Source organism: Sinocyclocheilus anshuiensis, unplaced genomic scaffold (assembly GCF_001515605.1).
Source record: "Sinocyclocheilus anshuiensis isolate Anshui unplaced genomic scaffold, SAMN03320099.WGS_v1.1 scaffold1382, whole genome shotgun sequence".
Taxonomy (NCBI): Eukaryota; Metazoa; Chordata; class Actinopteri; order Cypriniformes; family Cyprinidae; genus Sinocyclocheilus; species Sinocyclocheilus anshuiensis.
In genome coordinates, this window is record NW_015554207.1 from 514,043 (window position 1) to 537,928 (window position 23,886).

The 23,886-nt window shown below is 38.2% G+C and overlaps 1 protein-coding gene across 1 annotated transcript in view; it reads left to right on the forward strand.

Moving 5' to 3' along the window:
* LOC107671078 (voltage-gated potassium channel subunit beta-1-like) overlaps nucleotides 1-23,886 on the forward strand; it is a 99,802-nt gene that overhangs the window by 11,143 nt on the left and 64,773 nt on the right. The window contains exon 2 of the mRNA XM_016463924.1: nucleotides 21,035-21,078. Coding sequence (XP_016319410.1) covers nucleotides 21,035-21,078 — 44 coding nt within the window. The remainder of the gene's footprint in view (nucleotides 1-21,034; nucleotides 21,079-23,886) is intronic.

The following is a 23,886-nucleotide window of genomic DNA, read 5'->3' on the forward strand; positions in this document are numbered from 1 at the left end:
TGTTAGAATGAGCCATTTTAGGTAGGCGTGGTTGACTCTTAACTTTTATAAAGAATATCTCTTTGGATTTGAGACTTTAGTCTTTGCAACTTTACAGATCTTCTTTATACACTAAGAGCTTGTAACACTCCAAAGAGAAAGGAAAAATTGAAATCGCATCATATGACCCCTTTAAAAAATGTCCTGGCTCTTCCCAGCTTTATAATGGCAGTGAATGGTGGTCGAGATTTTGAAGCCCAAAATAAGAGAATATGCTAGTCTCGCGAGAACCAAGTTTTGTTTACAGCAAAGGAAAACCAGTCTCCTCTTGGCTTATATCGAAATCCTCAGATGTTTTTCTTTACAAATCCTCATTTTGTACTTCTAATTCGTGACCAGTGTTTTGTTTTGTTCTCTCCTCTGCGCTTCTGCGTTCGTCACTTCTCTCCAGAGCTTATGCTGTGCCTACGTCCTACGTCACCCGCTGGAATGCCTCTCTCTAGTGAACGCACGTATGACAGTTAGCGGAAGCTAAAGATTATGGTTTATAAAGTTTTAAATAGGGATATTATTCTTACATAAATGCATCACTTTGCTTCAGTAAGCCTTTAATAACCCCCCAGAGCCGTGTGGAGCACTTTTTTATGATGGATGGATGCACTTTTTTGGCTATCAAAATCTCATTCACCATTCACTGCCATTTTTAAGCTTTCAAGAGCCAGGACATTTTTAAATACAGTTTGATTGTATTTTTTAATACAATACAATTGTATTCATCTGAAAGAAGAAAGTCATACACACGTAGGATGGCTTGAGTGTGAGTAAATCATGGGGTAATTTTCATTTTTGGGTGAACTATCCCTTTAATACTTACGTCCTCTCCTATCTCTGACTCCTGATATCCTACTGTATACAGCATGTAGGATGGCCAGCTGCCATTGCCTCTCCAGAAATGAGAAAATGAAATGGATTTAAAGCTATGGATGGTGACAGGATACAGCCTGGGGTCTGATGGACATCTCTCACACCTCCTGGAGGTAATGGTGGGCTGTCATGTTCATCTCATCACAGCATTGCCTGCCTCTCTTCATTATCTACCCATTCGCTGTTGTCCTTAAACAAGCGTTTTTTTGGTTCATTCCTTCACCTGAATGTAAAATCCTACTCTTGTTTGAAAAAAATTATTTACGTTTATTTTTGACTAATGACTATGGTCTCCATGTAAACCTGCTGTAGCACAAAATACACTCTTTAGTCAACAGCATATGAGAAATGTGTGAAATATTGGAAAATAAGACTCATAATTGCACAACTCTCTGGAATACTTGATTCTTGGTCAGTCACAGTATTCTGTAGTCTAATGACCATTAAAATGTGTTTGACCTTTGCTCCCTGTCTTGGTTTATTTTTGCGATAATGACTGTCTGACTGTTTGTTATCCCTAGACATTCTGGTGAACATCAGGCAGTAAAACCTCAAAACTAGGTGGCAACTGTGAGCTTTTAAAACACATAATTTGTGTTAGCATAGACAGTTCTGTCATAACTTTAAAACTTTTATGGCTATTCTCAGTGTGTCGTCTGTTAGCACCAATATACTTTTGTTAAATCCCAAGCTGGCAAGATTGCATTTTACTCCTTAAAAACTGCTCTCCTAGGAGAATGATGAACTGACATTCAGCAGACTTCAAAAATCGCTGCACATTTCTTGCTCTGTTTTTTTTGAGACACGTAAAGGAGCTTTTACATGAATTGAGAAGCTGGTGTGATAATGAAAGTGTTTTCGAGGCACAGGATGAGTTCTGTTTGCTGATGGCATAACTGCATTTCGTGAAATAAGAATGCATACTTCATTTAGATAAAACTCAGGAAAAGCATCTTAACAATCAAAGAAAAGTCTACCATTTAAAGTGAAAAGATGGAAAAATAAAAATCTCAGAATATGTTTTTTCATGCTTTCATTAGTTCAGAATGAGTTTTAAATCAGTTTATATTTTTGTTTAATGTCAATTAAGCATTTAGTTAGATAAACTAGGTACAATAAGATGTAAATTATAAAGACCAATAATTTAAAGTAAAACCACAGCACAACTAGAGAGAGAGAGAGAGTTGAGAAAAAGTAAAAGTGAGAGTTTTGCAGTGATGTTCAGTCAGTCAGGTGGGCCAGCGGTCACCAGATACTCTGCTCCTCAGAGACCAATAAAAGAGTGACGTGATAAAGAGAGCGGAAAGAAGATTGCACAGCGCTCTGACACATCAAACACACACAAGAGCGGCTGAAAATGGAAGCCATTCAAACAGTGCGACTTCCCTGAGGGACATGAAGGAGAGAGAGAGAGAGAGAGAGAGAGAGAGAGAGAGAGAGAGAGAGAGAGAGCGCCCACAAAGCAATTGTCGTCTGGGCCAAACAACCAGTTTCACTCGGGCCACATGCAGCAAAGAATTATGGCCCTTGTGTGGCCCAGATCTGGACTACAGACATGAGCCATAACTGTCCCAAATCTCAGCCAAATAATAATTTATAACCAGCCCTGAATTGGTTTTAATAGTGCTACCCAAACTCAGCCTTCAGTAAACCATATAGAGAGCGGTCTTTAACCAGAAACCCCAAAACTGGGCCATAAAAAAGCCAAAAATATAAAAAACAACTCAGCCACGGATCTATCAGTAGCATTGTTAATTTTGTCAGCTATTTTCAATTTTAGTCTTAGTCCCGTGTTAAATGTCCTTGTTAGTTTTTTATCATATTTAATCAATCTTATCCTATTTAGTTTTAGTCAAGTTTTAGTCGACTAATGCCGAGTTCACACTGCACGATTTTCAAACTCGTCGGATCGCCGTTGTTTTCACACTGCGTGACTATCTGGGGTAGCATTCAGTTGCTGCTGTGTTCACATTGCACGATGGATCGGTGACAGGGGGTTTCACACTGCATGACTTCACAATAGGAAGAATCGCCGACAGCTCTGTCTGGTCTGCAAACTACATTTCACAACAAAACACACGCGAGAAGTGATAAGGAAATAACGCGAGAACCCGTGTGCATCAGACTCGAGTTCTCGAGCAAGACTGTAATTATAAAAAAAAAAATATATATATAGCCCGCAAATTGTCTGTGAGCTGATTTCCAGCTACAAGGAGAAAAAGAAAAACAGATTATGCAGGAGGGAGATGCAGGGAACAGGGATTGGGTGTTCTGCAAAGAGAGTTATTGGAGGTAAATCATTTTGCAGTAACTTATGCTGATGTTGTGGCTGGTCAAGCAAATGTCTGATTGTCACTCACGTGAACGAGTTTGCCTCAGATTTCGGGCATTTGTTGGCGATTTCGCAAAACCTGTCGGCGAGTGAAAAATCGGGCTAAAATCGTGCAGTGTGAACTCGGCATAAAAGTCTCAACATTTTAATCTAGTTTTAGTCGAAGAAAACCTGAAGTATTTTAGTCTAGTTTTAGTCAATGAAAACTTGACATTTTACCAATAAGCAGAGGTGTAAAGTCCAGGGGTCAGAAAGTAAAAGTCCTGCCATATGTTTATTCCACCCATGAACCAGCTGATTTCGCCAGAGGTGGAACCAAGTCATTCCTTTCAAGTCACAAGCAAGGCTCAAGTCAAATCCCAAGTCCTCAAAGAGTTAAAGTTAATGAGATAATTAAGTGACTAATTAATTAATGATTGTGCATTAGCGATGAACACCTGCTGTTAACAAGCAGCATCGTTGAAGAAAAGAGAAACACAAGAACTACAACTGACTTCAGCCACAGCCTTGGATGAAATCAACTGAAAAAAAAACAAAAAAAAAACACACACGATGTGGTCAAACATAATTGTGGTTAAGGTTTGCTTTAGTTTGTCTCTTGACCTTTTTTGTAATTCAAAGTAATTTGCTTCTAAGCAACTGCAATATTGTTGCACAGCAACCATTTGTGCATTGCTGAACCGAAAGCTTGAAGTAGCAGATTAGCTTATAACTCATAATGAATGAACATCATGAAGTGGTCTCTCTGGTTTATTGACTGACATTCAGTCATTACAGAACTGAAAAAAAAAAAAGTCCTGTTAAACAAATACCACCGTAATGCTTCAATTTTGAAAAAAAAAAAACAACAACAACTGTATTGGCTCAGGCTTTTAGACATGAACACTTATCATACGATCCTGAACAGTGGTGACAATTTTTCATACTGCAGTGCATGATGGGAGATTTTACTATGGTGTTACCCAGCATGCATTGCAGCATGAAGCATTTTGTTTATTGTTACCATTGTTGAGATTCATATGCTGGTTCTTGATGTCTGTGTGTGTCTAAATAGTACAGGAGTTCAAATTTTTATATGAATTATGTAGATTAATAAAATTTCTTCACAATAACTATTAGAGCAACACTTTGCTTGCATGCTGTGGTTTCACAGGGTCGGTTATGCAAAACATATACATACAAATGAAAAAATAATAAAAACTTGTTTTCAACGTAATCAGGCCAGCTCTCATCATATAAAAACAGCGAATATCTCCTCACTGTACAGCATTAACCTCACTGCTTTACAACACCACATGCAGTGTTACAGAGAGAGATCTAGGACAAGAAGTAAAGTGTCAAGAGCCCAACTCATTTTTCATAATTTTAACCAATAAAACATCAACATCTGATCCTCTGTAATTCTCAATAACAGCAGGTGTTCATCACTAATGCACAATCATCATTTAATTAGTCACTTAATTATCTCATTAACTTTAACTCTTTGAGGACTTGGGATTTGACTTGAGATTTGCTTGTGACTTGAAAGGAATGACTTGGTCCCACCTCTGGGTATGAGTGTGTTTTACTGCCTATGGATGGATCCGTGGCATGGAGCTGATTTTTATATTTTTGGCTTTTTTATGGCTCGGTTTTGGGGTTTCTGGTTAAAGACTGCTCTCTATATGGTTTACTGAAGGCTGAGTTTGGGTAGCACTATTAACTTATTCTGGCCCAATTCAGGGCTGGTTATAAATTATTATTTGGCTGAGATTTGGGCCAGTTATGGCTCATGTGTGGCCCATCTCTGTAGTCCAGATCTGGGCCACACAAGGGCCGTAATTCTTTGCTGCATGTGGCCCGAGTGAAACTGGTTGTTTGGCGCAAAGCTGGGCCAGACGGCAATTGCTATGTGGGTGGTAGCATCTCTTAAATACGTCCTCATGTCTTTGTAAAAATTAAGTTGTTTCATTCGTGTTTCTCTGAATGAATATTTGGGTGGAAAAAGTAAGGATATGCCTAAATACACCAAAAACAGGCAATTGAAAAATGTTCACCTATATATCAGTGTTGTCCACCCTATGGGAAGCCAAAATGAAACAGCCTTGTCCTCAGATGTCTTAGTTGGAAACAAAACTACAGATGTTGAACCTCATTTGCTAAAGAGAATGACTGAAGTGGTTTGAATGTATGTAGAGATGAAAAGCAGCTAAACTCTCCTGTGATGATTTGTTCCAAATTGCATTCAGTCATCTACCGGAGTGTGTTGATGACCATATTTGTTTCTTAGGGTGTTTTCACACCTTTTGAGCATTCCAAGCAGTCTTACACTGATTTAACATACAACAAGCATACTAATCTTTTGTGGGACCTTTTGTGGTTTTATTGTCTACTTGCCTAAACACTAAAAGCAATGATGTATTTAACTTGTAGTTGCTCTACATGCTGTTTTATTTTACAATGGAGTAATGCCTAATTTTTAAGTATGACTTACAGTTAGATCATCTTAAGATTGTGATTTGCAACACTATCATGAGAGCCAGCCAATTTCTAATCATTAAAAACAGAAAGAAAAAAAATAGATGGTTAAAAAATAGAATTTATTTATTTATTCATGTATGTATGCATGTGTGAAAAAGATTGGCTGGTTACAGCAAACCTGTATGGATGCATTTAGAATTGGTCAAATGAATGAGAAGACAAGTGAGATTATTTAATTTTAGCAAAGGTTTTGTAGTCCATTGGCACAATAGGCTACATGACAGTTTGAACACTGAAACTGAAAAATTGCATTAACATGAGTAATTACGCATTAAATAGAACTGAGCCAGTGTGAAAGGTGAACAAAGCTTTCTGTTTTTAGACTCCTGTCTGTCTGACAGATACCACACATTACTCTCTCCACCATCAGCAGGACTGAGGTTAGAGTGTTAATTATCTCTGAGAACACACACAAAACCCAGACTCGAGAGCCAGCATACAGAACATTCTTGCTTCAAGTTCAGCCCATTGCAGAGCTTCAAACACATCTGACAACCACTCACATGAATGGTAGAAATAAATGAATACGTCCATGCACACACACCTTTATCAATGTGAGATAGTAAGAAGATGCTCTTAGATAAACTGACTTAACCTCAATGACAGTTAAGCAATCAATAACTGAAAGTGAACTAAGTCTTAGATAACTCTTATTCTTGGCACATTAGCAGTGCATCACACTTTTTTGTCTCTCTTTGCCTTTTTCTCTGTCTAACATTAAAAGTATATATGCACATACATGTTGACATTAAATACACTGGACTCATACACTAATCATCCATACCTTCCCTCTTTCTCCCACCTCTTTTATGACACTGCTGAGAGGGCGTTCACGCTGCCAGCATGATATATGTGTAATTGCCCTAAGTACATGTGCATAACATGACAACTGAAATAATTAATCTGCCATGCAGAGACGGTCAGCTGTAATGGAACTTAATTTTCCAAAGTTTGGGGTAGGTGGGGGAAGTGGGGTTCTTTTTATCAGCAAGGATGCATTAAATTGATCAAAAGGGTCAATAAAGACATTAATATTGTTTACAATTTTCTATTCATAACATAATCCTGAAAACATTAAATAAATACATAAATAATTACTGTTTCCACAAAAATATTAAGCAGCACAACTGTTGATACATTCAACATTTATTTAAAAAAAAAAAAAGTTTTGTGATCACTATATCAGCGTATTGGAATAATTTCTGAAATATCATCTGACACTGAAGACTGGAGTAATAGCAGCAGAAAATTCAGCTTTGCCATCAAAGGAATAAATTACATTTTAAATATATTAAAATTGAAAAGAGTTATTTGACTTAGTGAACATACAAGACTGAAAAAAAAAACATTTACTTTGCTGAAATTTATGCATGTATAATTTGTATCCATGGCTAATTAACCCTTCACTTTTCCCATTTAAAATCTGTGATGGTGATTTCTCTTTATATTTTCTGAAAACAGAGACTGCAGTAAGCTATCTGAGGTTAATTTCCCAGAAACCTCCCCTTACAAACTTTTAAGTTAACTTTCCCTCTAGTAAATGACGATCCTGTCATGAGCGATAAAATTGTCACAGACACACAATGCGTTTCTATATTTCTCATCTGAGATCTCTCCATTCCACAAAGCACAAAATAAAATGCAACCAAACACACTACAGTTACTGATATACAACATGTAATTTGATATGCTCGACAAGTCAAGAATTACAGTTTGAAAACTGTTGATTGCAATGATGATGTTACCCCTGATGTACCCAAGCAATGAATATCGCTGACTCTGTAGAGGAATATGGCTAACCTGTATTTCCCAGTGTCCCAGAACTCCTTAGATCTCAGAGTCAAGTTTATTATAGACTATTTCCAGCACACTATTGGGGCATATTTGGCTTTAATACAATCACGAAAACAGAATGTTCTATGCTGTACTAAAACACACTGAATCTGTTGAAAAGGGGAAAGTTTCTATTGTCTCTCACCATGAGAGTTAATAAACTCCTGGAACGTAGTTGTCATCGTGCTACGGGGCAGGTGAATAATGAATGATATCACTCTCTGTAGTGAGTGTTTGCTGATATCTGGTCTCAGTGTCTATTCAGCACCACTTCATTCATCTCAACACACAGAAACAGCACACTGGTAAATAATGCAAGTCCTGGAGGGGGAATTTCATTTCTTTCTTTATTTATCTGTTTATTTTTTTTTCTGTCAAACGCTACAAGACAAACGGGTTTTGTCAAGCCGCTGGGCTTCAGGCTCTGTTGCGCCCAACAAAAGCATGTTTGACACAAGCAGCATGCACACAAGCTGATCCATTTTACATGCAGACTAAATGACAAAAGGAGAATATGTTTGAAATAATTTTGAATTATGTTTGAAATAGGTTTGAATAATTACAACCAGATCCAAATATGCAATTTATTTTGTCTGGTTTTCTGTGCACCATAGTCATAGCATTGCTGTGGTCTGCATTGCAGCTTATTCGGGAAAGGAAAAAGAGAGAGAAAAAAAAACATCCATTAAAAAAAATTAAAATAAAATAAAATTCTGTCATCATTTAGTCACAGCATTTAGTCATGAATGAATTCCACTTTTCCAAAAGAGACAGTTCTTCCAATTGTTTATATTTTTTTCACATAAAACTTTAATTTTATGGACATTTCAAAATGTCGTCTTCTGTGTTTCCCAGAAGGAGGACAAACATATTTTTATTCTATAAACTAAACATAAACATATTTTTATTCTATAAACATATATAGTTTGGAACGACATAAGAGTGAGTAAATGATGACAATTTTCATTTGTGGGTAAAAAGTGGACATTCATGACTAAATACTGTTTATGTATCATTCAAAAGAACTTAGAAGTACTAAGAGGATAGTTTATATGGTCTATAAATCTATTTGACTTGAATTAATTTTAAAATAACTAACATGAGTAATGTGAGTAGTAGCTACTGTGATTATTATGATAAATGATCTTAACATAAGAAATCAATCTCTCTGCTTGTGGAAAATGATAAACGTCTTTTACTGAAAGGCATCTTATCTCTTAACATTTAGCATCATGCAGTGTTTATCTCAAGGTCCATGCTGATCCCCTGTGCACTGTTCCTGGCGGTCTAGGGTTCAAGGCTGACAGAATCTATTAAAGTGAGATTCAGAGGGTTCATCGACTTCCCCTCTCACTCCTGCTGCTGATTTATTATTGAGCTTTTCCCCCCTTCACCCCTTCTATCCCCCATCATACTCACCAAGCACAAAAATAATAAAGGGCAGAAATTTTGCTAGTTCTTATTATTTTTCCCTTCCTCTCCTAGATGAATCACTCTGTCTGTCTGTGTGTGTTTGTTTGTTTGTTTGTTTGTTTGTTTGTTTGTTTGTTTGTGTGTGTGTGTGTGTGTGTGTGTGGATATTGTACTTTGGCAGCTGTACAGGCCTGTCACACCAGAATTGACTTTTCCACAGATGTAACAGTCTATCAAATGATATTTTTTTTATTTCTTCTGAAGTGAAAAGCAACTCAAATGGGAATACTGAAGAGTATATGAACTATGTTGTAAGATGGATACATGCACAATTTCACACTTATGTCCTAAACTCTATGGCACCTGGAATGCTTCTGGAGTCAATGGAAAAATACATTTGCATTGACTGAATAAGTGTTTAACCAAACCAATAACCATCAATTTTAAAGGTGCACCATATGTTTACAGTGTTTATTCACAGAATGTTATACATATATCCTGAGCACCAAATCAACACATTAGAATTGTTTCTAATGGCTGGAGCAATGGCTTCTGAAAATTCAGCTTTTCTATCATAGGAATATATTACATTTTTAAATATATTAAAATAGAAAACAGTTATTTTTAATTTGTAATATTGCTTAACAATATTACTGTATTTTTTTTTATATTTTATTTACTTATATTTTTTTTCTATATTTTTGATCAACTAAATGCAATATTGGAAATCATAAGAGACTTCTTTCAAAATCATTTTAAAAAGTAATGTATAATATAGTGCATAATAGTATAGTACATAGTACATAATAATGAATTATTTTATTTTATTATTTTATTATATATACTACATTTACATTTAATTAATGTATAAATTTGTATAAATTACATATTTCTATGCATTAAAATAGAAAATATTTTCATTTGTCATTTGAATGTGACATGTTCATAGCAAGGTCTTTTTCATAAGTAATTCCCCAGTAACATCATTTGTTTTCCATATGTAAATTGACTCAATAATGAGCAGCCTAAATGGGTTAAATTTAATACAGCAGAAAATCACATATATGGATCATCAGGAACTGCAGGATTATGAGTCAGTCCGACATGAAACAGCCTTGGAGTTGATACAGGTGATTGCTTCTCTCATCAAAAGGCTTATTGAGCTCTACAGGGGCTTATTGCTCCCTCACACGAAACTTGAACAGTTGCGTAACAAAAGCACTTACACAAGCAATGAGATGGTAAAAAAATTAGAATCAGCATTGGCATGAACCACTGCCATCTCAGCCTTTTCTCTCTCTCTCTCTCTCTCTGTTTCAAGTAAAGCAGACTCGACAAAAGACGGAGCTGTGTCAGACCGGCTGAAAGCATGCAAACACAGTGGTTTCGTTCAGAAATGATCAGATAAGACAGTGTTCAACTGAGTGTCTGCTTGTCTTTTGATTACAGTTACAGTACACAGCTATCAGAAATAATAGAAAAAGCATCCAAATCACAAAAAAATTATCTGTTTCTGACCTGAGGGAGCTGACAAATGCTTCTGAATTTGACCTCAGACCTTTCTATACTCTCCATAGCCCGGTTTTTGACTCTTGCTCTCCACCTCCATTTATTTTTTTGCTTCTGTATGCGTTTTACAATAATTCATTAGATGAAAATATGCTCACTTTTTTGCCCCCCCCAAAACTCCTCCCCCCACCGACATGATTTCTTTGGTTTCTGTAAGTCATCTTATACCGTATACCAGCCAAATGTGTCATCATATTTTCAAAACATAATTATCACATGCCCCGTAATTAACGTAATATATATAATATAAGACACGTAATATATTAGTCGAGTTTAGTTAGAAGGAGCTAGAGAAGGGAAATGAGAAACTGATTTATTCACAAACATTTATAGATATGTGGATGAGATATGCTTATTTCTTGACAAACTGAGTTCCTATACTTTCATTGAGTGTAATGAAATGACCAGTGTGTGATGTTTTAAGCAGTCACTCAATCAGACACCCACACAGGGTGCTGAAGTCTCGCCGGAAGCGAACACTAAGAGGATACTTGAATCCCCACGCTAAAGCCAGTGGAGTTTTTTTTTTCTCTGCCCACTCGCACCAACATTGCTTGACGACCTTCTTTCTCTCTCTTGCTCAGTCCTGTTTAGTGTGTAATTATGATTGTAAGTACATATTAGTGTGCCTGTGTTGCACTCATGTGAGAGTTTGATGTGTGTATGTGTTTGTGAGTGTGAGCTTGAACTCGGGAACTGTCCTCTGACAGAAGGGGAAGGAATAATCACAGGGTAACTGCATCCTGGCATCATGGGGAGGGAAACTGCTCAGCTCAACATGTGAAGGTGTAAATGAGACCCAAGAGAAACAACACCTCACTTACAGATTAATGCATGCCAACTTATTTCTTTTGTGAGGACATTGTACATAGCAAAAGACTAGAGTTCAGCTGTTCCTGTTCTCAGTTAAAGCTCTTTGAGGAGATCCTTATTTATTTAGATTGATGTAGTCTTGTGGTCAAAGATCTGGGCTGGTAACTGAAAGGTTGTAGGTTCAAACCCTGCAAGGACTGATGCATAAATGGTCCACTTCAGCAAAGCACCACTGTTCCTGTTGTAACTGTACTGTAATTTGCATTGAATCATGTAGATGTAACTTTTATGCTGTTTGAAGGATCCTGATATCCTCAGTTCAGCAAAGGTATGAGTAAGAGGTCATTCACACAGAATGAAACGTGGGCGTTGAAATGAGGAAAATACACAAGGTCTCAAGACATGTTTTTTAAAAGTTGAACTCCTTTTAACTTGAGCGCTGCATTTTAAGAACTCCTGTGACCTGTCTTGTGCCAAGGTGCTGCAAAAGATGCGAGACTTGAGCGCAGTGGTCAGAGATGTCCATCTAGTGTGTTTACATAGAAAAAGATTGGAAAAAGTTTTAATTTAGTCAGCAGTTGGTTGGACAGTTGGCAGAAACATAAAACACCAACGTGATCTGATTAGTATTCATAGCTTTTTCATAATTTACTTTTTAAAATTTGCATTTTAATATACGTTTACTGATAAATGAGAGGTCCACTGATATTTTGTTCAGATCAGTCTTCAGGTTCTTTTTAAATATTTGATTGTCTGACATTGAAGTGAGAATGCTTTTCAATTGCAATTCAGTTCCTAAATTAGTGAACAGGATGCACATCTGCAAATGCAGTCTGTATTTTAATGTCAAAAAGTAGAATTAAAATGAATTGAAATTCAAAAACATTATTATTGTTATTAATTATTATTGAGGGCGAACGAGACGAGAGACGTGTGGATCCATTTGCAAGCTTTATTAGACAGAGACATGGTCAATAACACAGGCAGGATTGAAACACCAGCAAACAGGTATGGCAGGGGCAATACACAAGAGTAGTCCAAGGAAAGACGTGATCAGACTCCGGCGAACAAGATCCAACAGGGCAAGGCAAAGAGAGATAATCCAGGTACGCAGCAATAGTCCAGGCAGGGGCAAACAGAGTCCAAATGGTGAAACAATAGATAATCCAAGTTACACAGGCTGGAATCAGGAAACAGGTAATAACAAGACTAGACTAGACTAGACTAGACTAGACTATGAAAACACAAAATGGCTCCGTAAAGCAGCTATCACTAAGAGAGTGATAAACGCAGAACAATACTCGGCAGTGAGAGAGAGGAAGTCCATGGCTTATGTAGGGTGTGTGATTGGTTACAGCTGTGGGTGTAATCAGTGCAATGGATGATGGGAAATGTAGTCCAGGGTATAGTGTAACAGTCTGTGTAGTGTGAAAGTCCATGTGGTGAGCGGGTGACCTCTGGTGGTGAGTGAACGGAAGTTCATAGACCGGATTCGTGACAATTATAGTAGCTGTCATTTTTAACTAAAAGTAAAGTTTTTCAATATGTTTTTCAACATATACAGCGTGTATGGTGTCGTGTGGGTGAGCGGTTTGCTGATGTCAACGTTGTGGATCGAGCTCATGACAAATGGGGGTAAAAACAAAAGTGTTGCGGTTATAATTTTGTTCATTGTAGATTGATAGATAGACAGATTGATAGATTCAATTCCTCTTCCGGTCATTCCAGTTCAAATTCCACAAATTTGAAACTCATGAATTGAAAGGGAGCCATTTTTTAAATTATCAATTTTGGCCCTAGTATAAACAAAAAAAGTAGTGATGCACTGAAATCTATGCAACCAAAAATATTTACCCGAAACAGCAAAAAAAAAAAAAAAAAAAAAAAACACTTTTGGAAAAAATCAGTTTTGGAATAAATGGTTTAGGGGGCCCAAATTACTGACTGAAACAGTGACATTTACTTAGCTTGATAAAATATGATGCTAGAGTATACAGTAAATATGCAAAATCTGTTTGGCTGAAATTTTGAGACGGCTCATTGAACTTTTGTCAGGATTCTGGATTGTCTGTTCTGTTTTGCCCGTTTCTGTTCTAGTGTTCCCTTATTTGGTCTTGTTCCTGTCCTCGTTTAGTTTAATTAGTCATCCCGTACACCTGTGTCTTCCCAATTATCCTGTGTATTTAGCCCCAGTCTGTGCAGTGTGTGTTTGTCGGTTCTAAACGTTGTTGTGCTACGTGTGACTCCTGGCTACCCTGTGGTTCCTCCTGTGGCTCAATAAAGACTGTTCTGTGTGAAATCCATCTTTTTTTTTTTTTTTTTTTTTTTTTGTGCGTATTTCAATGAGTTTCATGATACCAACCTTCCTAAAAACTACATCCCAATCCCATCTGAATTATGCTGACTGACGCCGTCGTCCGAAGATGGTCCTCGAGTGGATTTCACCACCTTTGTGGAGTGGATACTGGCGAGAAACGGATCCCTGCTCACCGTCAGTTCCGAGGAGAATCTCGCCACTCCCGACCCAGAGCCCAGCCCACCATCTCCCCGTGATGTGGAGCATCAGCCCGAGCCCACCGTTGACGGAGAGCCATTTCCCGCAGCGATGAGCGAGCCAGCGCAAAGCCGAGCGACTGAGCAGAGGATCGCCCCGGACGTAGATCTGAACCCGTCAGACCAGGTGCGAGAGCTGGCGACAATGCCCGTCATGAGGGAGAAAGCCGCGGATGGTGTGAGCGCGGAGAGAGCTCCGCCCCCTGCACCGCAGCTGAGGGTGAGCTGAGTATGATGCGGCGAATGTGCCACGCCGAAGAGGAGAGGGCTCCAGTCCCCGAATCCAGTCCAGAGCACCCACCAGTGCCCGCTCCTAGAAAGCGCCCTCAAGTGTCCGCTCCTCCAGAGCTCCATCCTGTTCCCGTGTTCAGCCTAGAGGGGGCTCCCGATCCAGAGTTTAGCCCTGAATGCCCGGAGGCTCACAAATGCCCGCCCTCCCACCCGCTCCTGCCTCCTCCACCACTGTCGTCTGGCAGCCCCTCTGCTTGCCCTCAGCCCACCATCATTACGGTGTGAGCTCCGCGGGTCTGCCATCCTCCAGCGTTGCCATGGCTGGAGAATCCCTCACCTCCGCCTCCAACCTCCGTGGCCCGGACTCCGCCTCAGCCTGTAGACCCAGCGGCTCCACCTCGGCTCCTAGCTCCCTCGCCTCAACCGTCACCCCTCAATCCACCAGCTCCACCGGGCTCCCTCGTCCCTCCGGCTCCAACTTGGTTGGGCGTCGACCCGCAATTGCCTCAGGACTCCGCTCTTCTGGCTGCACCTCGTAGCTCAGTCCCACCGGCTCCATTGGGCTCCTTCCTCCCGCCAGCTGCACCTTGGTCCTCAGTCACTCCGGCTACGCCGTGGATCTCCGGATCTCCACCTCGGTTGCCAGAGCCCTTGGCTCCACCCTGGCCCCCTGGATCCTCTGCATCCCCCTGGCTCGTTGGCTCTCTGTCTCCAGCTCTGGCTCCTCCACCACCTGCTCCGCTACCGTTGGTCGGCCACCTGGAGTCGGCGGCCATTCCTCCTCCATGGCTCCTCCCTCCATCGGCTCCACCGTGGGCCGTCATTATGGCTGTGGCCTGGGTCCAGCTGGACTCCTCCTGCTCCAAGATGTGACATTTCATTCACTGACGCGCTTCACTTAGGTGCTTCACTCAGCAGCGCTAAAACCAGCAGCGCATATACTTACGCCCAAATAAAAGCTTGATGATTTTAGGTTGGAAAATGCTGAAAATTCATATAAAAATTTTTAAATTTAAATACTAGCATTGTATTTTTAAGTGTACTATAAAATAATTGTATTTTTATTTAATACATTTATTTTAAAATATAATAGTATTACCACACTCGATTTGTTATTTTGCTTATTATTTTATTTAAACATACAAAATAAATAAAGTTCAATAATAGTATTATCACTATTATAATTTTTTTATAGCTATATTTAACGAGTCACACTGGTGCAGTGTGAGCACCAAACCAAATCTCCATGTGTTCTCATGAGAACCAGACTGAAAAACGTATGTGCACCCCTGCATATCTTTATTATAACATTTGTTTACACTTATACATTTTTTTGCATTTTAATCAGGGATAAAACATGCCAGCCTATAAAATAGATTATTCTGTATTATTATTGATGATGATAATAATAATAAATAAATTATTCTCTTTAATTTTCACAATCCAGGTGTTTTGCATGCATTTTTCTAAACGCAATGGTTAAACTTTTAAATAGTTGAAAAATTGTTAACAGTGCTCAAAAAGTAAACATATCCTCAATACATAAATATATCATATTTATATACTGAAAGATAAATACTGAGTAGACACTGATTTTTACAACATTATATTTAGTTATTATAGTTAACTAACTGTTTTATTTTAGCTAGTTGACAAGGCTACATTTCCATTATCATTTAGTTTATCTTGAGGTTCTAAAATAACTCAAACTAAAACTGAAATAAAATGTAATAACTATATAGACATTTAAAAAACAACAAAACTAATAAAAACTCTTTTGAATATCTGCTTAGGGCCCCCAAAATGCTAGGACCGGCCCTGACTGTGCTATACAATACTTTCTAATGCTGTTTGACATCAGAACAATACATCTGCTTTACTCCCTTAATTATTCATTGAGAAACATGTGAGTGATCAGTGCAAGTCTGCTGAAAGGAGCTGCTGGTGCAGTAACTTCTCAAATCCCCTGAGAGCCACTGACCACACGGCCTGCAGGAGCGATGATTAGCATGATTACGATGATTAATTACATTGTTTAAACTCAGTCTACTGATTTTAGCACCTCTATCTCACTCTCAGGATTAAACACCCTCACTTTAACTTGAGACAAACTATGTGTGTGTCTGTGTGTTGCTACAAAAGCTATGTTTGGTCTCTGGATGGTTCTGCTCTGTTTGATACTGTCAGTGTAGACTGACAGTCACATTGAAGATGTATACACAGAATTATACATTACACGCTGTCCCCTACAACACTAGAACTCGTTTCCTTGAGCTGTGCCACTGTTGTGGTCATGCTCCTGTTTTTCTGCAGTGCGCAATGCTCCATTTGTCTTTGGTGCAGCTTATTTTGAGCAGCCCCCTTAATGTAATCTTAAACGTCTTTCTCAATCTGACTGGAACCCAATCATTTTTTTTTTTGTCCTCTCACTGTTTCAATGATAGATAGCATTCTTCTGCGGTGCTGGCATAACATTTACAAAATACAAATTCACCCCAGAGACTCACAGTTCACAACTACATGTGCACTAACAATATTCAATAACTCAATCAATCAATATATATATATATATATATATTTTTTTTTTTTTTTTTTTTTTTTATTGCCGTGAAGTATCCTATGCTCACCAAGGCTGCATTTATTGATCAAAAATCCAATGATTCAATTATTAATAATGGTTCTTATTATTATCGATGCTGAAAATAGTTGTTACTGCTTAATATTTTTGTGAAAACCAAGATACTTTTTTTCAGGATTATTTGGTAAATAAAAATGTCAAAAGAAAAGCACTTATTTGAAATATAAATCTTTCGTAACATTATAAATGTCTTTGTCACTTTTGATCAGTTGAATGCATCCTTGTTGAATGTATATTCAGGCCAGTACTAAATGAAAAAATATATTGCAATATTGTGTAAAATATTGTGTGTGTGTGTGTTTTTTTACAATCCTGCTTATTTTGTTAAAATTAAGAATTATGAACATCTACCTAGATTATTAAATTTAGCAACAGTTGCTATTCATGATACCTAATCCTTAACTAATATTAATGTACTGAAAAAAGAAAAAGAAAAAAAACCTTTGATGAATGACTTTCTGTACCCAGTTTCAGTACTGTAGATCGATAGGGAACCTTTTTTTCTTCTTCTTCTTTTTTTTTCCTGTACAAAATGTTTGCATCAAACATCCACAACAAATATTTGGTCCAGGTGTGTATAAGCCTGTAGTCATGTTATTGTTTCTGCTTCTTTCTACCTTGGTCTGGGTCTTGAAAGGGGATTGTGCTATTTCCTCTGTCACACTCTTCAACTTAATGTTCTATTGAACTGTCACAAGTTGACAGATGGATCCTTGGAAACTAATGGTAACAGCAGGCTGTATATTACAGATCGTACTGTGTAAGTTTTCGGGTGCTGGTTGTGCATTAGCCATGTGTAATCTGTCACACCTGCAGGTTTATTATCTGCAGCACGGTGAATCTGTTATTATCCTGCACCTTCATTCCCTGGCCTTGATGCAGAGAAATAAATTCATACTGATAGTAGCAGAGAGGTAATACACTCTCACAGCAGAATGCACCTGCTTGCATTTTCTCTCTCTTAAGTTGCTTATCCTCATTTTCTCTCTCTTAAGTTGCTCATCCTCATTTTCTCTCTCTTAAGTTGCTTATCCTCATTTTCTCTCTCTTAAGTTGCTCATCCTCATTTTCTCTCTCCTAAGTTGCTTATCCCCATTTTCTCTCTCTTAAGTTGCTTATCCTCATTTTCTCTCTCTGTCAGCACTTTTCCATGTTCCCTGCAAAGTTTGTCGCTAATCCCAACCTACTTGATATCAGTAAATCTTATTAAAAACAATGAATTCCCTTTCATCTGGTTCATGGTGCTCACACAGCTGTCGTGACAGTCTTTACACTGGCTGTGGACGGAGTTACAAAATCTCTGTTATGTTTTGAACTGTGTATGGGATTTAGCACACTGCATTACTGACGCTGAGACTATGACCAGAAACATACCTTATCAATACATTGCCAGTGCTTTTTTTTCTCTTTCTGTGGTGTTAGATGCCTAGCAATGCCTTTGCTATTCAACTCAAAGTTTGGCTGGCTAGCATGAACCAGTAAACCTCTGCTGGTAGATTTTTGTAACTACTGTACATCATCTGGACCTAAATGACATTTTTTTCTCAATTGAGGGCTATTCAAAAGTTGTCAATGAATATTGAGATGTGAGAATGTAAACTGTAACAGCTTTGCCTTCACATTCATAAAAAACGTCTCGGTTACGTATGTAACCCTCGTTCCCTGAAGGAGGGAACGACGAAATTGGGATCTCGCTTAGAGAGACCAATCCACTTCGAGTGTAAACTAAACGAGCCAATGCACATTGGCATGCGATTATTGCATCCAGCTGCTGCTGATCACAGCGTGAGTATAAGTAGGCAGCAGATGCAACGCATATTCAGGTTTTCGTATAGCCTCAGAGCCCGTGTTTTCCCGGCAGACTTCTGCATTGTCCAAGAGAGTTACAATCACCTCTAATCTTCCATATGCACCTAAACGGTTGTTCATATGTGTAAGTGCTCCTGAAACCTCCTTCGGGAAGGATGGGGCTTCCTCAATGTTCCTGTGCCAAGTGGAACGGGTATGTTTTCCCAGTGTGACTGGCCTTCTTGTTGCGAGCCCCGGCCTACCGATGTGCATTGGCTCGTTTAGTTTACACTCGAAGTGGATTGGTCTCTCTAAGCGAGATCCCAATTTCGTCGGTCAGCTGACGTGACGTCGGGAGTGACCGACTGAAAGGGAACTTCATGATTAAACCCAATGTTATTGTTCAGATAGCACAAGCATTTAAAAAAAATGTTAAAACCAGTGTTCATTTTTAAAGTTTTTTCTTTGTAACGAATCAGTCCACTGAAGGCTAGCGTAAGTGAAGAACCCAAGTGCAGTTTATTTACAGGTGATCCAAACATAATCCAAACAGACGAAGACTAGATACACAGACTTGACTTCACGAGGCATAACAGACTTGACCAGGCATAACAGACTAGACTCACTGACAGCGGGTTACAACATCAATACACGACAAGGTACAATGGGAACATGATGGCTACTTATAGCTGACAAGAGGGTCACATGACAAGAACAAACCAATGGGAAACAAGACACATGACTAAGACAACCAATCAGAACATGACACAATGAACAGAGGAACCAATAGCATGAAGACAAGAGGGCAAGGGAAGCATGACACTGACAGCATGAACAATTACAAAATAAAAGACATGGAAAACATGAACATGAAACAAATCCCAAACACCAAACCCCACATTACATTGTCTTTTTTATGAAAAGTTAAAATATTATTTATTCATTAATTTGAAGTATTTAAACTGAAATAGCATCTAAATTTAGTCAACAAAATATCATTTTAGTTGACAAGACAGTGTAGATTTAAACCAAATATTCAAACAATTTATATATTAATTATATTATATATTTAAATATTTAAATACTACATACCAACATTTAACTAAAAACATTTTTAAAATGTCAGTGTTGTCGTGAAATAAAATTATAATGATATACATTGTCCTTGTTTTAGTGTATTGTTACTGAAATGCATCAAAACATGAGTCACAACGTGACTGACAAATTTATAGTAGCACGTAAATAGTTGAAGTTAACTTTTGCATCCGTGTCATTTTGTGCAGAGGTAGGCTGTATAATATTATGCTCCTGAATGATTGTTATAGAATGTGTTTAAGTGAGTCAGGGTTATTATTACAACGGTGTTTTAGTGCCATGTAAAAAATTATAATAAAATAACAAGATTACGAGAATAAAGTCGTAATATTTTGAGAGTATAGTCAAAATATTTTGAGAATAAAGGAGCACCGGGAGAAATTCCGGTGGCCTGGCAATTGATTTGAATATATGTGGGATTATTAACAGAAATCATACCATGTGTCATGAACCCACTTCAACCTTTAGAACGTTTTGTGTTTAATTAAATACATGTGAAGAATGAAAGGCTGGATGCCACAGAAGTTTTTGCTGAGTAGGTGGTGAAATTGTCATATTAATTAAAGTTATTCACACAATATACTGGCCTTGCTATGACTTTGTTCTCAACATATTATGACATTAATCTCATATTGCTACGACTTTATTTTGTACTTTATTCTCAAACTACGACTTTAATCTCATAATGCCATACTTTTATCCTTTATTCTCAAAATATTATGACTTTAATTTCACATTGCTACGCCTTTATTCTCAAAATATTACATCTTTAATTTCATATGGCTATAACTTTATTCTCGTCATTTTGATTTTATTCTCAAAATATTATGACTTTAATCTTGTAATCTTACTTTTTTTTTTTTTACGTGGCACTAAAACGTCATCGTATATTATAATACACTAAAACTAGAATAAAAAACTTGCTTAAAATAAACATTAAGTAAAATATATTAAAATTAACAATATATTTTTATAAAAATTAATAAAAACTATATGGATATTTAAAAACAAAACAAAATTACTAAAGCTTTAAAATTAAACCTGCCAGCAAAGATAGTTTACTGGTTTTCATTCACGGTTCAGCTTCATCTCATGCAGCTCTAGATTAACACTGGTTAAAACTAACACATTTTCTCAGACAACACTAGTGTATTTACATTGTGTTATAAATTCTGACATACTTTTGTTGACATGTTTGCATTTGTGCATGTTATATGTTTCAGATAGAATCTACATTGAGAAATACTGTTTAGCTCCATGAAGCCTGAGCCAGAAGGACATCAATGTCCAATCTAATATAAATGTTTCATTTTCTCTCCCTCCTTTCTCTATTCCTGTCTGTCTAGGAACCTTGGGAAATCTGGATTGAGAGTATCATGCCTCGGTCTGGGTGAGTATTACATTATATCAGAAAAGATATTTCCATATGCTGTATGTTTTTGGTGCAGTAAATCAGCAGAGATAGTTTTTGCAGAGTTCAGTTCTGTTTAACAGCTCATTAATCATGACACTATGCTGACTCTCTCTAGCATTTTCCCTCTTTCACAAACACACACACACACACGCAATCTGGCTCTTGATGTCTGGGAAAGGAGGGCTGGGACTTGAACAGTGGGATATATGAACGCAATTACAAAAGCTGAACTTCAGTAACTGGAGTGGGCCAGTCAGCTTCGGTACCGCCTAGACGAGAAACGGCAGACTCAGCTTTCAGAGTGAGACAGGCCAACGCTACAGGCACTCCATATGCTTGTGTGTCTTTTAAAATATGAGCATTACAGTGTAAGCGTGTTACTAAATATAAAAATATCCAGAAAGATAAATAGCTCGGAAAGCGATGCTCATATAGGAGACACAGGTTTGAATGTGGCCTCTGGCTGGTCATGATCCCATTCTTCTCTCTCTCTCTCTCTCTCTCCTACCTGTCTGTAAATAAAAAAAGTGACAGAACCCAAAATAAAACTATACTGTATACTCTGTATGCTCCTATACAACAGTGGTTCACAACTGGTGGGTGGCAGTCTTTTTTGATAGTGTCACAGACAACAGGAAAAACATTGCTGCTTAGTAGACTTAAAAAATATTAAAAATATAAAGTGGCAAACTGTTTTTTTTTTTTTTTTTACAAATCAGTTGGGTAATTGAATCAGTGACACACTTATTAATGTAAGCTGTCCTGCAGAAAGAGTCCCTGAATGAATCGGTGAACAAATCTGATTAAAAAAAAACAGATTCAAATGATTCATTTAGAATCAGAATCAGAAAGAGCTTTATTGCCAAGTATGTTTGCACATACAAGGAATTTGTTATAGTGTCACAATCGTTGGTGTAGAGCGAGAAGAGCAGTGGGGAGAGGACGCAACCCTGAGGGGCGCCAGTGCTGGTGGTCCGGCTGTTGGATGTGAATTTACCTATTCTCACTAGCTGTTGTCTATCTGTCAGAAAGCTGGTGATCCATTGACAGATAGAGCTAGGGACAGAGAGCTGGGTTAGATTGGTCTGGAGGAGTGTTGGGATGATGGTGTTGAAAGCAGAGCTAAAGTCTACAAACAGGATCCTCACATACAGTAAGTCCCTGTTTTGTCCAGATGTTGCAGGATGAAGTGCAGTCCCATGTTGACTGCATTATCCACCCAGGGGGTCAAGTAAGGGTCCAGTAATGTCCTTCAGATACGCCAACACCAACACGGACCTGTTTGCTCGGTAAGCAAACTGCAGGGGGTCAAGTAAGGGTCCAGTAATGTCCTTCAGATAAGCCAACACCAACCTCTCAAATGACTTCATGACCACAGACATTAGGGCCACAAGTCTGTAGTCATTAATTCCTGTTATCTTGGGTTTCTTTGGGATGGGGATGATGGTGGAGCATTTGAAGCAGGCAGGGACATCGCACAGCTCCAGTGATCTGTTGAAGATCTGTGAGAAGATGGGGGCCAGCTGGTCAGCGCAGGTTTTCAGACAGGCTGGTGTGACACCGTCTAGGCCTGGTGCCTTTCTTCTCTTGTTCTTTCTGAAGACCTGGCGCACATCATCTTCACTGATCTGAAGTGCAGGAGTGGGGGAGAATGGGGTAGCTGGAGGTGTTAATGGTGTTTTTTCAAACCTGCAATAGAACTCATTCAGATTGTCTGCCAGTTGATGATTGCTGGGGGATGATGTCTTGTAGTTGGTGATGTATGCTGGGGGATGGTGTCTTGTAGTTGGTGATGTCTTTCAGACCTTTCCACACTGAAGCCGTGTCATTGGAAGAGAACTGGATCCTTAGCGTTTCAGAATAATTCCTCTTTGCCACTCTGATCTCCTTTTCCAGTGTGTCTTTGGCCTGTTTATACAAGACTCTGTCCCCATTCCTGTAAGCATCTTCTTTGGCCTGACGGAGCTGTCTGAATTTTGCAGTGAACCATGGTTTGTCGCTTTAACGCTGTAACATCTGTACACCACCTTTCTGTACACCCCCCCATCTGAGGGTTGTCCCCCCTAAAAATATGATTAAAAACCACGCTGTGTATTGTAAATAACAATGATCAAATGATCATCAAGTCCGGTGAGCGAGAACAAAGTCAATAGTTGTGGAACTCGACAGTCAAGGCTATTTTATTCACTTAAACATCAGATGAAGTGATTAATTTCCCTTTAATACAGATGATGCCAATGTATTACTATTTTTCGATGTTAGCAATAATAACGTTACCTGCTTGACGGATAGTAATGTCTACAACGGACACGAGTGCTGTCTCGGCACGGCCACAACAGCTTGAAGTTGTCTAATTTGGCACGGTCTCCCTTTTGCACTAATAGTAGTAAAGCTGTGTATAGACCAATTTGGAGTAGACGTCACAGTTACGTCATTTGCAGCTGCGCGCGCATAGTGGTTGCAGAAAAACACTGGGAACAAGAGGAGATAAATGGGTAAAATCCATGGAATAAAAGAAAAAAATATTTTTGTGCCTTTTGATGTCAAGATCGGAATGCAAATAATTTTTATAGAATACTGTCGTCATTTGAAGCTAAACGCAGACATTTAAATGGACATACTATGGATGAAAACTGCTATGATTACTCTACTTTTAAAGCATAAATTCGATTTAAACAATAGGTCTACATAATATTCACATATGCTGCTCATAGGGGACGTATTGTATTAGCCCTACAGTTACAGCATGAAATATTATTTAAACCTTACTATTAGAAATATTAT